The 16868-nt window shown below is 36.2% G+C and overlaps 1 protein-coding gene across 6 annotated transcripts in view; it reads left to right on the top strand.

The window, feature by feature from the left end:
• Window positions 1-16331, top strand: part of USP33 (ubiquitin specific peptidase 33) — a 59380-nt gene extending 43049 nt beyond the window's left edge. For 4 of the 6 annotated variants that reach the window (XM_044944826.1, XM_006068426.3, XM_025288417.2 and 1 more), the window contains 9 exons: window positions 1902-1947; window positions 2649-2829; window positions 3278-3404; window positions 4370-4539; window positions 5722-5803; window positions 6493-6601; window positions 13412-13514; window positions 14644-14712; window positions 15149-16331. In XM_044944826.1, coding sequence (XP_044800761.1) covers window positions 1902-1947; window positions 2649-2829; window positions 3278-3404; window positions 4370-4539; window positions 5722-5803; window positions 6493-6601; window positions 13412-13514; window positions 14644-14712; window positions 15149-15306 — 1045 coding nt within the window. In that variant the 3' untranslated portion in view covers window positions 15307-16331. Of the gene's footprint in view, window positions 1-1901; window positions 1948-2648; window positions 2830-3277; window positions 3405-4369; window positions 4540-5721; window positions 5804-6492; window positions 6602-13411; window positions 13515-14643; window positions 14713-15148 lie in introns of those variants that run through there. The other 2 variants (XM_044944827.1, XM_044944828.1) reach the window with 1 other exon arrangement.
• Window positions 16332-16868: the final 537 nt, after the last annotated feature.

Here is a 16868-nt window from a genome sequence, read left to right on the forward strand (position 1 = left end):
AGATAAGGTAAGTATGTCATTTTGCAAAAAAACATTTTCCATATATATTATAGACATATACTAGGATATATAACATGCATTTTTATTACCTAGGTTAATTCTGCCATCATAAATAATGCAGTATTCTCTTCTGGTTTCTCAACATAACAGGCTAGATTTAAGAAGTGAAAGTGATTATAAAGTGCATAGTTTCAAGTCTATGTAAAATTCAAAAAGATTATACTGCCTGTAATGTTACCTGCTGTATGGGGGCCAAATAAAAAAGACAGATAAGAAAAGTATGGATTTGAGGAGGGAGGAAAGCTCAAGAGGGAAGGGATGTATTTATAATCATGACTCATTCAAGTTGTATGGCAGAAACCAGGACAACATTAAAAAATAAGTAAAATATGAACAATAAAAAGCATCATACTATTTAAAAAACAAAAAGAATGATTTTGTTTCTTTATATCTATACTAGCTACCTTTTTCTATCTTGTGATAAATTTAGGCTTTTAAGTCTTCTTGGTGATGAGTTAGAAAAGAAAAATGAATTGAAAGCAAATACATTTGAGGTAGAATGAACTAGAAAATTTTTCTGAATCTCTCTAATAGAAAAATAAAGACCTCCTAATAAGATACAAAATCTTCATAATACAAACTTCTGGCTTTTGTCAAAAACCCAGGGAAATGTTGATCTACAGCTATTTGTCTTCATGACAAAAAGGTAAAGTGTACTGTTTGGTCAGTAAGGAAGAAAAGCTGCCTGTACTTTCTAGAAAAAAGTACACTTCTAGTGAATTGGAAAGTATTTATTATCAGTTTGTCCTGGAAGCCACAGTTGATGGCTGAAGACAGAGTTGGCCCAGAGGGGGAATCTTTCTTGGGAAAACAGTACCAGCTAAAAAAGTAATACTGAAGGTGGAAAAGAACTTGCATCCACCCCAGAATCCAAAATCCAAAGTAGAGATCTGTCAGTGAAAGTGAAGTCGCTCTGTCGTGTCCAACTCTTTGCGACCCCATGGACTGTAGCCCACCAGGCTCCTCAGTCCATGGGATTCTCCAGGCAAGAATACTGGATGGGTAGCCATTCCTTTCTCCAGGGGATCTTCCCCACCAAGGGATTGAACCTGGGTCTCCCACATTTCAGGCAGACGCTTTAACCTCTGAGCCACCAGGGAAGCCCTGAGATCTGTCAAGTATATGTTAATATTGATTATTGGGAATTCTCTGGCACTCTAGTAGTTAGGACTCTGTGCTTTCACTGCCAAGGGCCCATGTTTGATCCCTGATTGGGAAACTAAGATCCTACCAGCCATGTGATATGGCCAAAAAAAAAATTTGATTATTTATAATAACCATTCTTTATTTATCTCTTTATTAATTTCCACATTCAGGGGTAAAGATTGTAGGGACTTCCCTGGTGGTCAAGTGGCTGAGACTCCATGCTCCCAATGGAGGGGGCCTATTAATAAAAGATTCCACATGCTGCAACTAAAACCTGGTGTAACCAAGTAAATAGATGTATTTTTACAAAAAAAAAAAAAGAATAAAGGCTATATAATATATTGACCTGACTAACCAGTTCTATAAAACTAGGATTTTATTTTACCTAGTTTCAGTTGATACATGAATGTTCTAAAGGCATAGCCAGACCTCAGAAAGTAGATTTTTCATCAAAGAATTACATAACTCTGAAGTTTTATCTTAATTTAAATAATTTTTTACAGAAAGTGATTCCAGTGTTTTATTAGTATGTTTTTAATTGATAGCATATAATTCAGTAGTAAGCATTTTTAGTTTGATACCTTTGTCTCTGCATTTTCTAAAAGATTTGCTGTATATTTGAAAATACTAAAGGTTTTGTAGATTTGTATGGGAAACAGTTCTGTTAAAATTGATTTTCCCTTTTTACCCCTTAGGTTGAGAAATGGAGTAAAGTTTTGTAAAGTACAAAAGTTTCCTGAGGTATGGGCTTTATGACAATTCATTTTTTTTTTTTTTTTAATTTTATTTTATTTTTAAACTTTACATAACTGTATTAGTTTTGCCAAATATCAAAATGAATCCGCCACAGGTATACATGTGTTCCCCATCCTGAACCCTCCTCCCTCCTCCCTCCCCATTCCATCCCTCTGGGTTGTCCTAGTGCACCAGCCCCAAGCATCCAGTATCGTGCATCGAACCTGGACTGGCAACTCATTTACATGTTTCAATGCCATTCTCCCAAATCTTCCCACCCTCTCCCTCTCCCACAGAGTCCGTGGTAGGTAAAGCTTTAATGTAACACAGTGCAGTGAATTGTTTAGCATTTGTTGAAGAGTGAAGTGGTCCTATTGACCAGTTGCTATGTGTGCCCATTATGATTATCCATTTTTAAAATACTGGATTGCATATCAAGTAAGTGCCCCTAGCAGTAAATAAAACTGTGTAAACACAGTTTAATCAGACATTGTAGGGTCTTGCAGGTATAAAGTGTAAAATTGGAAAAACCAGTAGCTATGGACTTAGGAAGTACCACATTTCAGGATTTCCACATTTTAACATCTCTGGAATCAGGTTATCAGAATTGGATGATTATGTTTAATCTTGACAGTAAGTGTATTTAATAGACTCCTTTATCTAGAACAAGAAATTTTGAAATAATCCTACCTTTCTCTTTTAAAAAGATTTTGTGCATCCATCTTAAAAGATTCAGACATGAACTGATGTTTTCCACCAAAATCAGTACCCATGTTTCATTTCCACTGGAAGGCTTGGATCTTCAACCATTTCTTGCTAAAGATAGTCCAGCGCAAATTGTTACCTATGATCTTCTGTCAGTCATTTGTCACCATGGAACTGCAAGTAGTAAGTATCCAAGTTTGACATATGATTTTACATTAAAAAAAGAAACATCTGAATTGATCTCTTAAACAAGGCCTGATTGAACAAAAAAAGAGTGTAAAAGTAGATTTTTATTAATTATTTTATTTTGGTTTTTAAAAATGTCAGAAATTTTAGGAATTTGAATAATTTTACTCTCATGTTTAAAATAGTAGAAATACATTTTGTGTTAAGATAAATAGTAAGGATTTTAACATGATTATTTTTACACTGGTTTTTTAAGATTGCATTCTTTGGTACGATTTTCATTTCCTCCAGTGATGGTGGTAAGGGTACCTACTGGGAAAAATAGGGTAGTTCTTGCTATATCTCTGCTAGGTAGGAACTGAGGCTACAAAACTAGTTTTATCTTCCATTCTTGTGTTAATTTTGTATCACTGAAATAATTTAAATTTTCTCTGCCTAAATTCAGGTGGACACTATATTGCCTACTGCCGAAACAATTTAAATAATCTTTGGTATGAATTTGATGACCAGAGTGTCACTGAAGTTTCAGAGTCTACTGTACAAAATGCAGAAGCTTATGTTCTCTTCTACAGGTGAGGTAATAACTCAAGAGTAGGCTGTTTTGACAAAGATGACAAAGCGTCTCATGTTAAGATTAACAGTGACTTCTAAGACTTTCAAAGTGGATTGCTGAGTAAAGATTAGAAATTATTTTACTCTCATTATGTGAGTAAAAGTGAAAGTTTGTGTGTAGAATGATCTTTTGTTAAGAAAATGTTAAATCATTTAGTTGAGGGGCAAAGGGCTATATTTTGTTTTAGAAACATTTGTTTTACTTTTAAAAATTAGGCACTGATAGTAGGAACTAAATACCAAATTTTCTCCTAACATAGCCAGTAAAGGAGGTATTAATATAAAACACTTTATAGTATCCTCTGAAAGATTGTACAAGCTACTGTCTTGTTAGCAATCATTTGAATGTCTGTTTTCTAACAGTAGTTATGTGGATACCAGGAGTTATCACCTAGATATCACCCCTAGGGTTATAATGCAGTGGGGGAAGCAGGGAGCAAAGTACAATATATTTCTTATGAATAATTTTCAAGACCTAATAAGATTCACAGTACAGTCCACCTTCCATGTTGCATGGGTTTTGCATCTGAGGATTCAACCAACGGCAGATAAGAAATATTGGGGAGGGAAAGATTCCAGAAAGTTCCAAAAAGCAAAACTTGAAATTGCTCACCAGTAACTATCTAGCTACCATTTATGCCCTATATACTAATGTTTGCCTAGCATTTACATTGTATTAGGTATTGTTTAATCTAGAAGTAATTTAATGTATATGAGAGGATATGCACAGGTTACATGCAAATGCTACACCATTTTATATAAGGCTTTGGTATCTGCAGGGTTCCTGGAACCAGTCCCCCATGGACATGGAGGGATAACTCTATCAGTGTGTATGCAAAGTCTAATAAGGAAGTGGAAAAATCCACTTTACTAGTCTAATGGAGTAAAATGCTTATTGAATATAATGAATTACTGTCCTTAATAGGAAGAGCAGTGAAGAAGCACAAAAAGAGAGGCGAAGAATATCAAATTTGTTGAACATAATGGAACCAAGTCTCCTTCAGTTTTATATTTCTCGACAGTGGCTAAATAAATTTAAGACCTTTGCTGAACCTGGCCCTATTTCAAATAATGATTTTCTCTGTATTCATGGAGGTAAGAAACTCTAATGAAAAGTAGTAGTAGGAATTTGCTATTAAATAATTTACAAATAAGACAAGAGCTAAGGATTTTCCTCTTCCATTTATTTTCCATTTCCCATCTGCATTCCAATTTAAATGTGTTTAATTTACTATGGTCTCAGAAACTAGTTTTTTTCTTATAAGTATGGGTAATCTATAGCCTCTTCATAGAATAGATATTAATATTAATTGGGTACCATTTCCAAATGCTGTGCTAGAGTCTAAAAATACCAGAAACACTGTTTCTGTTCTCAAAGCTCCAGTTTCATAGTAAAGACAGATGCATAAACACCCGATTAAGGTACAGGGAGCACTTCTATTGCTCATCATTTTTCTCAGCTGAGAGACATCCAGCTCCAACTGTATCCATGGCTCTTATCCCTTTTGTCTAAATGAATAGCTGGCTCTTTTCCTAACCAAAAAAATGTACTTGAAATTTAACAACAACAAAAAAAACCTCATGCAGGAGGGAGGAGGGAGGAGGGTTCAGGATGGGGGAAAAAAAAAAAAAAACCTCATGCAGTTATTTGCTAAATATAACTTCTCCCTTTGTGACTGACTGTGTTACTGCTTGTTCCCATGACAAATAATACCTTAGTGTGACACTTTTAATTAAATTTCATGGTCGAAGACTTGTTATTCTCATTTATTAATTATTTTTGCAGTGAAACCTCAAGAAATAGTAGAAATGTCCTGTATTGGATTTACAAATCTAAACTTTGAAAATATTTTTGTATGTGAATTTTTCTCTTACTACTTTCTCCCACTTGAGCTATTAAGTCTCTTCCTATTCAGAATCTCCCTATAATCCTTTTATGGCATTTATCTGTGCCTGCCTTTTGGTTACTCATGTAAATTCTAAATGTCTTCTTCTGGCTTATAAGCTCCATGAAGAAAAGATTATCTCTGATTTATCTTTGGTTTGCCCCAATGCATAGTCAAGGCTTAGTAAAGATTTATGTAAGTTAAATACCTGAACATCTTGGTTAACTTACTCTATATTTCAAAAGAAAATATATCTTCAGGAATGTATGTTTATACTTAATTTTCTACCTCTTGGGGAGAGTTTTTAAGAATAATAATTGAAAAAATGCTAAGAATTAATCAGTTAAAATTAACAAAAGGAACGAGACAGATTCATTTTAAACTTTTCTAGGTGTTCCTCCACGAAAAGCTGGTTATATTGAAGACCTGGTTTTGATGCTGCCTCAGAACATTTGGGATAACCTATATAGCAGGTTTGTTTTTTTTAATCAGTATGATATTGTGAAAATCAGTTTATGAAATTTGTTAAAGAGAGATTGGTTATTTTGTATGTGCTCCTTGTGCTGTATGTTGCTTATGTAGAATATTCCCCTTTTCCTTCATTTATTCATGCTGAAGCATGACTATAGAGACTTTTGTAGCTAGAGTGGCCCTCATCTAGATAATTAATTCTAATTTTTCTGTTCTGATAGTCTATCTATAAAGGTATGCTGTGATATTTAACTCTCTAAAGTTTTAAATTTTATTTAAAAATATTTCACACAATCCTCTAATATATTTCTTAAATATTGAAAATAATTCATTTAATGAATTCTTACTTGAGTGGACAGGGGAAGTCTCCTTCTGATTAAAACTTGATTAAAACTGTGGCTGTGTATAACTTAAGATTTATAAACATATAAACATGCTAATTTTTGACAGCTACTTTTTTTATTGTGTGTTACTGTTGCCACAAACATTTTGTAACAAAAGTAGCTGTAAGGGAAAGTTCAAATATAGATAAAGCAGACAAATCAATAAACTGATATAATCATTGACCCTGAAAAGCATAAAATCAAGTCTCACAATAATTGAGCTTTTACATTTTATGAAAACTTGGATACATTTCCTAGATCAGCTTTCTTCCAGATTATCATAATTATTAATGTTCTTCATGCCTTAGGTATGGAGGAGGACCAGCCGTCAACCATCTGTACATTTGTCACACTTGCCAGATTGAAGCGGAGAAAATTGAAAAAAGAAGAAAAACTGAATTGGAAATTTTTATTCGGGTAAAAAAATGCTTTTCAAATTAGAAAAATGATCTAGAATAAAGAAAAAGAAGTGACCCTTAGAAAAACTCTGTAAGAGAAATGATTGGATGAAAAAGTTGTAATAGATTTTAAGTGCTACGGGCATGTAACAGTGAGAGACCCCAGTAAAGTGCCTGTAGTTCTAGTGAGTTAACTTCTTCCTTTGTGGATTTTTGTTTTCATGGATTGGTAATCAATTTTGGTTTATGTATTGGCACTGGCAAGAAATCTTACTGAAATAGTCAATTATAGATTTCGATAAGCTAGTGATTTTTTCAGAATGCATCTACTCAGATTGCATTCTCTACTTTCACCCCTTTGTAAAGTAAATATTGTTTGGGGGAGCTTTCTATACTTATACCTAGTTCCCATAAAGTGAATATATTACAAGATGTTTCTTGATTACAGGCAATAGAAAGTCTGATCACAGAATCAATAGGAAGAGCTGAATAACCAGGTTTTATGGAGAGAAAGAATACACTTCCATTTGTCTAGGTAGCATGAAGTAAGTTTCTTCAAAGTGGTACTGTCAGTAAATTGGCTCCAACTATTTATTTACTCGAATTCCTATTTATTTACTCGAATTCCTAGTAGAGACTCCTACTAGAGTTTGGGTCATTTGAGAGGCATATTCATTGTATTCCTGTTCAAATTATATTTGTGAAGGGATAATTCTGTAAGGGAAAATTGAGATTCTTTTAGTAAAAGATGGGTAGAAGTTATTGAGTAGATACTATAGATGAATAGTACATTTCATGTTGTGGACACACACTTCTCTTCAGACATACCTGTTTCTTTTCATAGATTTAGAGGTGTTTTTTGGTGTGTGCCCTTGCCTAAATAAAGACATTTTTACATACACAGGAGAATATTACAGGTGTGGATTGATTTATTGTCCTTGAGCCTCATTTGCTTCCTAAATATAAAGAGGCAAATTTTAGTTGAATATTAAAAATAGGTCATTCCATGAATACTTCGATAGCTAATGACTGTATCCATTAGGGTTTGATCAATAGAAGCCATTCTAAGTATTTTGAGTAGAATAGGAATACAAGCAATGCAAGACTTAAGTAACTATTAAAAGAACTGGTCAGTGAAGATCAAGAAGACCATAGCTGACTTTCAGGAAATATGGAAGGTGGGTTAGGCTGCCGTACTAGAGGTAGGAGCAGAGACAGTGGCTCACAGTGGGGTTTCAGAGCCCAGACAAGGTAAAGAAAGCTTTTTGTAGTAGTGTGGGCCTGGTCAAGGGTGTTGGAGCACAGGCAACATAGAAATGGTTTTCCATGTTGGCTGGAGATGGATACGTGAGGAGGCATAGCATAATGGTGGTGGTAGCTTTGAGGGACTGATTTCTTGTGTGGGATTGATCCCATATGTAGGATTGATCAGCTAATACAGGTATCATGAGAGCCAGATTTCTTATTGTCAGATAAAGGAGTTACAAATATTGAAAGAGAGAAAACTAAAATGGACTCTTTGTTATTGGATTAAAATTGTAGATATCTTTGTGAACTCACTGTCATCAGATCAGATCGGTCGCTCAGTCGTGTCCGACTCTTTGCGACCCCATGAATCGCAGCACGCCAGGCTGTGTGTGTGGGCTCCATCATGTCGAACTCTTTGGGACCTTCTGGACTGTAGCTCGCCAGGTTCCTCTGTCCATGGGATTATCCTGGCAAGAATGCTGAAGTGGGTTGCCATTTCCTCCTCCAGGGGATCTTCCCGACCCAGGGAACGAACCCAAGTCTCTTGTGTCTCCTGCATTGCCAGGTGGATTCTTTACCACTGAGCCACCTGGGAAGGCCATACACATACATATGGAGTTATGAATGTGTGTATGCAACATGTATATAGAAATGAATGATGTACCTAAATTAATTTCCTAACTCTTGTCTCTGAAAAGGCCTGGATAACTCCAGTAGGATTGAGCATACCCAGCTTTCTTCACATCTTGGCTTCTAAACATCTTTCTGTAGTCAAAGTGACCAGCCCTCCTTGAAGAAATGACTGCTTTCAGGCCTCAGGCAGGGGAATTGCAAGATGAGCTTGGAATTCCATACTGTTCCAAAAAATTAAGAAGTCTTTGAAGAATGATGGGGAAATGTCAGAAGTACACAAAAGCCAGCTAGAAGGGACTTTTCCTTGCTGAATTTTGGATAATTTGCACTTCAAAATAGATTATAATAGTATTCAGTTCAGTTCAGTTGCTCAGTCGTGTCCGACTCTCTGTGACCACATGGACTGCAGCATGCCAGGCCTCCCTGTCCATCACCAATTCATCTCCTTTAGGATGGACTGGTTAGATCTCCTTGCAGTCCAAGGGACTCTCAAGAGTCTTCTTCAACACCACAGTTCAAAAGCATCGATTCTTCTGCACTCAGCTTTCTTTACCGTCCAACTCTCGCATCCATACATGGCTACTGGAAAAACCATAGCCTTGACTAGATGGACCTTTGCTGGCAAATAATATTATATAAAGTATTATATAAAGGACAGAAATGGTAGGGACCTAACAGAAGCAGAAGATATTAAAAAGAGGTGGCAAGAATACACAGAAGAACTGTACAAAAAAGAGCTTCACGACCCAGATAATCACGATGGTGTGCTCACTCACCTAGAGCCAGACATCCTGGAATGTGAAGTCAAGTGGGCCTTAGAAAGCATCACTACGAACAAAGCTAGTGGAGGTGATGGAATTCCAGTTGAGCTATTTCAAATCCTGGAAGATGATGCTGTGAAAGTGCTGCACTCAATATGCCAGCAAATTTGGAAAACTCAGCAGTGGCCACAGGACTGGAAAAGGTTAGTTTCATTCCAGTCCCAAAGAAAGGCAATGCCAAAGAATGCTCAAACTACCACACAATTGCACTCATCTCACACGGTAGTAAAGTAATGCTCAAAATTCTGCAAGCCAGGCTTCTGCAATACGTGAACCGTGAACTTCCAGATGTTCAAGCTGGATTTAGAAAAGGCAGAGGAACCAGAGATCAAATTGCCAAAATCTGCTGGATCATCGAAAAAGCAAGAGAGTTCCAGAAAATCATCTATTTCTGCTTTATTGACTATGCCAAAGCCTTTGACTGTGTGGATCACAATAAACTGTGGAAAATTCTGAAAGAGATGGGAATACCAGACCACCTGACCTTGCCTCTTGAGAAACCTATATGCAGGTCAGGAAGCAACAGTTAGAACTGCCCATGGAACAACAAACTGGTTCCAAAAAGGAAAAGGAGTACATCAAGGCTGTATATTGTCACCCTGCTTATTTAACTTCTCTGCAGAGTACATCATGAGTACGCCGGGCTGGAAGAAGCACAAGCTGAAATCAAGATTGCTGGGAGAAATATCAATAACTTCTGATATGCAGATGATACCACCCTTATGGGAGAAAGTAAAGAGGAACTAAAAAGCCTCTTGATGAAAGTGAAAGAGGAGAGTGCAAAAGTTGACTTAAAGCTCAACCAACATTCAGAAAACTAAGATCATGGCATCTGGTCCCATCACTTCATGGGAAATAGATGGGGAAACAGTAGAAACAGTGTCAGACTTTTTTTGGGGGGGGCCTCCAAAATGACTGCAGATGGTGACTGCAGCCATGAAATTAAAAGACGCTTACTCCTTGGAAGGAAAGTTATGACCAATCTAGATAGCATATTGAAAAGCAGAGACATTACTTTGCCAACAAAGGTCCGTCTAATCAAGGCTATGGTTTTTCCACTAGTCATGTATGGATGTGAGAGTTGGACTGTGAAGAAAGCTGAGCGCCGAAGAATTGATGCTTTTGAACTGTGGTGTTGGAGAAGACTCTTGAGAGTCCCTTGGGCTGCAAAGGAGATCCAACCAGTCCATTCTAAAGGAGATCAGTCTTGGGTGTTCATTGGAAGGACTGATGCTAAAGCTGAAACTCCAATTATTTGGCCACCTCATGCGAAGAGTTGACTCATTGGAAAAGACTGATGCTGGGAGGGATTGGGGGCAGGAGGAGAAGGGGACTAAAGAGTATGAGATGGCTGGATGTCATCACCGACTCAATGGACTGAATTTGAGTGAACTCCAGGAGTTGGTGATGGACAGGGAGGCCTGGCGTGCTGCGATTCATGGGGTTGCAAAGATTCGGACACGACTGAGCGACTGAACTGAACTGAACTGAAAGGAAATGGGAAGTTATATGCAGCAGGTGATTCTTGGGATTTTCTCTTTTGAGGGGTGCTTTTTTGGTCATGAAGCATGTGGGATCCTAGTTCCTGGACCAGGGATCAAACCTACGCCCCCTGAAATGGAAGTGCAGTGTCTCAATCACTGGACTGCCAGTAATCACCCAATAGGTGATTCTTCACTGGATTCTTTGACTATGAACAATATTGTTGGATCATTTAGAAAAATGATGGAGTCTGAGGATTAGATGCTAGTATTATATCAATATTTCTAGGTTTTTATCATTTGTGTCAAATGTTTAAGAAAACCCTGTGTACAGCATTTCACAGACTTTAATGATCATTTCTCTGGTGTTTTGTGAAAGTTGCTCAGTCTTGACCAACTCTTTGCGACCCCATGGACTATACAGTTTAGAGTATATACTGCATCATATAGGACAGTACCAGGCCCACAGTGTTTTGTCACCTAGACACAAAAACAGTATTCAGTAGGCCAACGACTTTTAGGTGATGGTCAGTAGTAAAGAATCTGCCTGCCAATGCAGGTGATACAGGTTCAATCCCTGGGTCGAGAAGATCCCCTGAAGAAGGAAATGACAACCCACTCCTGTGTTCTTCCTTGGATAATTCCATGGACAGAGGAGCCTAGTGGGTTACAGTCCATGGGGTCGCAAAAGAGTTGGAAATGACTTAGCTACTAAACAACAATAACATATGGTAAAGTTAGTGAATCTTATGGATGTTAGCCCACTTCTTCATTTATTTTGTGTAAAGTTAGTTACATTGTCAGAGGTAATGTGGGATGGTTTATCATCTCAATTAATGGGACAATCAGTAAGACCAGCAATGCTGATACTAGAAGAAATGTACATTAGGAAGGTAGACCCAAATCCAGTCCTGCCACTGCTAAGTCGCTTCAGTCATGTCCAACTCTGTGTGACCCCATAGACGGCAGGCCACTAGGGTCTGCTATCCCTGGGATTGTCCAGGCAAGAACATTGGAGTGGGTTGCCATTTCCTTCTCCAGTGCATGAAAGTGAAAAGTGAAAGTGAAGTCGCTCGGTCTTGTCCGACTCTTCGAGACCCCATGGACTGCAGCCCACCAGGCTCCTCCATCCATGGGATTTTCCAGGCAAGAGTACTGGAGTATGTTGCCACTGCCTTCTCCGAAATCCAGTTCTAGGCATTTGTAAATCACTTATCATCAAGGGACTTATATCCAGGTTATGTAAAGAATTCATACAACTCAAGAAGACAGATATTCCAGTTTGAAAATAAGCAAAATATTTTAATATACATTATCCTTAATATATGAGTGTTAACTAAGCATATTAATAAGTACACATTCTCATTAGTCATTAGTAAAATGCAAATTATAGCTACATTACACACTTTTTAGAATGACTGAAACAAGAGGACAATATCAAGTTCTGACAAAAATGTAGAAAACTAGAATTCTCATAAACATTGTTGGTGGGCATGTAGTGTGCCCAACAAAGAGTGCCACCAACTCTTTGTCATGCCAAATGACAACCAGCTTGAAAGTTTTTTAGAGGTTAAGCAACCACTCAGCACAGGACTCAGCCTGACATGCTACATTCCATGGGGTCACAAAGAGTCGGACACAACTTAGTGACTGAACAGCAGCAGCAACACGTGACTCAGCAGTCTCATTCTTAGGTATTTACTCCAGAGAAATGGGGCTTCCCTTGTGGCTCAGCTGGTAAGGAATCTGCCTGCAATGCGAGAGACCTGGGTTTGATTCCTGGGTTGGGAAGATCCCCTGGAGAGGGGAAAGGCTACCCACTCCAGTATTCTGGCCTGGAGAATTCCCTGGAATGTATAGTCCATGGGGTTGCAAAGAGTTGGATAAAACTGAGCAACTTTCACACAACACCAGAGAAATGATCATTAAAGTCTGCAAAACCGTGTACACAGATGCTCATAGCAGAATTGGTCGTAGTTGTCCCAAACTGGAAATAATTGATATACCCATCTGGTGCCAAATAGATAAACAAGATGTGGTATATCCATACAATGGAATACAACTAAGCATAAAAAAGGTAGAGCTACTGATACATGCATATGATGAATCTTAGAAACATTATGCCAAGTGAAAGAAGATAAGACAAAAAATGACTATGTGATGTCTCATTCCATTTATATGAAACCTCTTTTTATAAAAGGTAGAGTAGATCAGTGGTTTCCTGGGGCTGAGAGGAAGTGATTGATTGCAAACAGGTGCAGGGGAACTTTTTGGGGTGTCAGAAATGTTTTAATGGATTGTGGTAGTAGTTGCAGAACTATAAACTTAACTGAAAACCATTGAACTTTATGTTAATAGTAGGTGGATTATTCTTTAATAAAACTTTTTTATTTTTTAAAGCTGTTTTTTAAAATGCAAGTCTGTAATTATTCCATAACTCTAGGGTTTTGTCTTAAAACTCAATAGATGGAGTGATTGAATGTTTATCAGGTGTTAACATGTCCTATTAAGATAACTTAGCATCAACGTACATCACATTCTTTGTGTATGAGGAATTGGCCTCATCAGATAATGAAGTAGAATGGTTGTATTCTGCTACAAAACACGTTTTAGACTTTAAGTGACTGATTTTTTTTTCCTCTGTAGCTCAACAGAGCATTCCAAGAGGAAGACTCTCCAGCTACTTTTTATTGCATCAGTATGCAATGGTTTAGAGAATGGGAAAGTTTTGTGAAGGGTAAAGATGGAGGTAAGTGTTTAACAGAAACACAAAATTCTTTGCAAATTTTTTGTTTACTTGACAAATGTTTTTTGAATATATATATTTGGAATTAAACTACTGAACAAGAGATCAGGGATCATACAGTCGAGTTTATATTTTGGTTATTTTTAATTTTTTAAAAACTTTCACAAATTATAGCATATTCATGGAAAGTATAAGGGAACTAAATAAAAATTAGTCTACAATCTTAACATTAAAAACATTTTTTTAATCCTTCCAACAATAAGATTAGTTAAACTATGGTGCATCTGTTACAATGGGATACTATATGAACTTTAAAAATTATTTGTATAACTATTTAATAATTAAAAAATAAGATGTTCTTGATATATGAAAAAGGTTATAATATAGTATGCATAGTTGGAACCTTTAAAAAGGCAAACATGTACAAAGGCAAAAAGACCAGAAAGATGTGAAAACAATTTGCCTGTCTTTCTGTAGTGGGATCACAGTATTTTTTTCTCTTTTGTGCCTTTTTTTCTTTTAAAAGTATTTTGATAATGAAAGTGCACTATACTTTTGTATTCAAGGGGAAAACAAAGTTTTTTCCCGTTAAAAAAGGATTCATTTTGAGAATTCCCTGACAGCCAGTGGTTAGGATACTGTGTTTTCACTACCAAGGATCCAGGTCCAATCCCTGGTCAGGGAACTAAGATCCTGCAAACCTTCAGGCACAGCCAAAATAAAAAAATATATATATATGCACTTTAGCATTTCATTGTATAATATTTTTAATTTAATGACAGTCTGAAACTGAGAGTTGCATTCTTTTTAAATTACAAAGGAATTGTTCTTTCATAGCATTAAAAGTGCATTTTAATCTGTAATCCCCAAATGGATAGTTAAGAAATTATTTTTATTACATTTTGGATGGTAGTGAGAAAACTTCACTTGTCTGCTTTCCTGGTTCTGTTTTGGGGAACTAAGACCCAAAGAGAAAGAAGCTTGGAATAAGACAGTTAAGAGCTGACTAGAATAATCTGACTGAAAAATAATCTGATTAAACAGTTACATCCTTCATTAATTCAGGTTCAGAAATATGTAGTTGTTTGGTGCATTTATACATTTTGATTCTTTGTTTTGCGTTTTAACTTAGATCCTCCAGGTCCTATTGATAACACTAAAATTGCAGTCACCAAATGTGGCAATGTGATACTCAGGCAAGGTAAGTTTGACTAATACTATTAAGCCTTCACTTGTTAGTGATTTGTCACACTCTGTAGTTCAGGAAACTCTTAGTACTCAATGATCTATGGTAATCTAAATTGGAAGGAAATCCAAAAAAAAGGGGCTATATGTGTACATATAGCTGATTCACTTTGCTGTACAGTAGAAACTAATACAACATTGTAAAGCAACTGTACACCAATCAAAATTAATTAAAAAAAAAAGAATATGTGGGAAAAAGAATCTCTAACTTTTTAAGGCAGACCATAAAGTTGCAGCCTATAACTATATGGGCTGATAGCCTGAAGATTCATGTTCTGAAACTTCTCAGTTATTCCTAGAGTATTCATACTGGGGGTACATTATGAAAGCTTTTGCAATATGAATATGAAAGTTTGTAAATATTGTTTTTTCTCTATGTACTTGATTTTTAGGAGCAGATTCTGGTCAGATTTCTGAAGAAACATGGAATTTTCTCCAGTCTATATATGGTGGAGGGCCCGAAGTTATCTTGCGGCCTCCAGTTGTTCATGTTGATCCTGATGCAGTACAAGCAGAAGAAAAAATTGAAGTAGAAACTCGGTCTTTGTAATTTTGAGGAAAAATAGAGTTCTGATGAGAAATCATTTTCACTTCCCCTAGCATATTCCCATGCAAAAACATTCCTAAAAGCATGTTTATTTTCTTGATTTTTAATGTTTTAGCTTTTATTCCTTCTTACTGGGCATTATGGAAGAATGTGTTAAAATGTATAATGTTCTACAGGTTGGCATATTTAATGCTAGATAACTTATAAAGTCTTTCAGTGTAATATTTTTGAAAGAGAGGGGATAATTGTGATCATTTGGCAATCAGGTTATCTTTGATCTTTATACTACATGTAAATCCATAGTCCTTTGTAGCTTTGTAAATACTTTTGCTTTGAAAACTTTTTCATTACCCTAAACCGCCGTAACTCTGACCAATCTTTTCAGTTCTCTAAAAACCTAATTTAATTGTATAGTTTTGACATGGCTTCATATTATAAAGAGCCTATTTTAAATTGAGAGTCACAGTCAGAAAGATGTTGTTAATTTCCTAAAGCTCAGGAAACTGTTAGGGTGTCACTTCTTTTGCACTGCAGCATATGAATTAGCATATTAATATTTACAAAATGTCTTTTTGAATGTAGCAATGATGTATTTAGTCTGAGTGGAATTTGTGTCGGCAGATATTAATAATTTATTGCCTCTTATACTGTAAAATGTTAAATTTCAGTTCTATAACCCTGAATAGTGTTCATTAATAACAGTAAAAAAAAAAAACCTTAGGGTTAGTTTTAGGGCACTTTCATTTTGAGAGCATGAAGTGTAGAATGTGTTGATAAAGCTGAAGCCTCTTGCGAAATGATTTTTTAAATGAAATGCATAAAGTCTTTTTGAATAACATAGTATGCACTGCTATTTGCTTGATTATGTGATGTCAAAAGTTTAATTATATTCCAAGTACAAAAACAAATGGGATTACTTTGAGGATGTTTAATAGCATTAACAGTGGCTTTGTTTTGGTCTGGGGCAGATGCCACCAGCTAAAACAGTGTTATTAAAATCAGTTCAATAAAAAGGATTTAAAAATGTATAACTTGGATGTTGTATTTATTTGACAGATATTAAGGGTGAAGGGTATAAAGTCTGTTGAACTAATGTCTTATTATTTCTCAATCAGCAATATGCAAATTAAGTCATTTGGTATAGTTTTGGTATAGTTTTAAAGTTTTGGTATTTAATGAAATTAAATAATCAGTCATTAGAATCTATTTGAATTTTTTAAAATATAGATAGCTTTTATTTTTCTTCTATCTCATGATTATGCTATGATCCTCTTCAAGGATTGAATGATATTACAGATCTGTCTTGAATCACCAGAGATTAGTATGCTAATGCTAAGTCACTTCAGTTGTGTCCGACTCTGTGTGACCCCATAGATGGCAGCCCACCAGGCTTCGCCGTCCCTGGGATTCTCCAGGCAAGAGTACTGGAGTGGGTTGCCACTTCCTTCTCCAATGCATGAAAGAGAAAATGCCTGCCATTTAAGAGATAATCAAAAAAGGTTTAGTGCTTTCCATTTATGATGTTTCAGGCACTCTACTAAGTGTATTACTTACACTTTATCCTG

Source organism: Bubalus bubalis, chromosome 6, assembly GCF_019923935.1.
Source record: "Bubalus bubalis isolate 160015118507 breed Murrah chromosome 6, NDDB_SH_1, whole genome shotgun sequence".
NCBI classification, from domain to species: domain Eukaryota; kingdom Metazoa; phylum Chordata; class Mammalia; order Artiodactyla; family Bovidae; genus Bubalus; species Bubalus bubalis.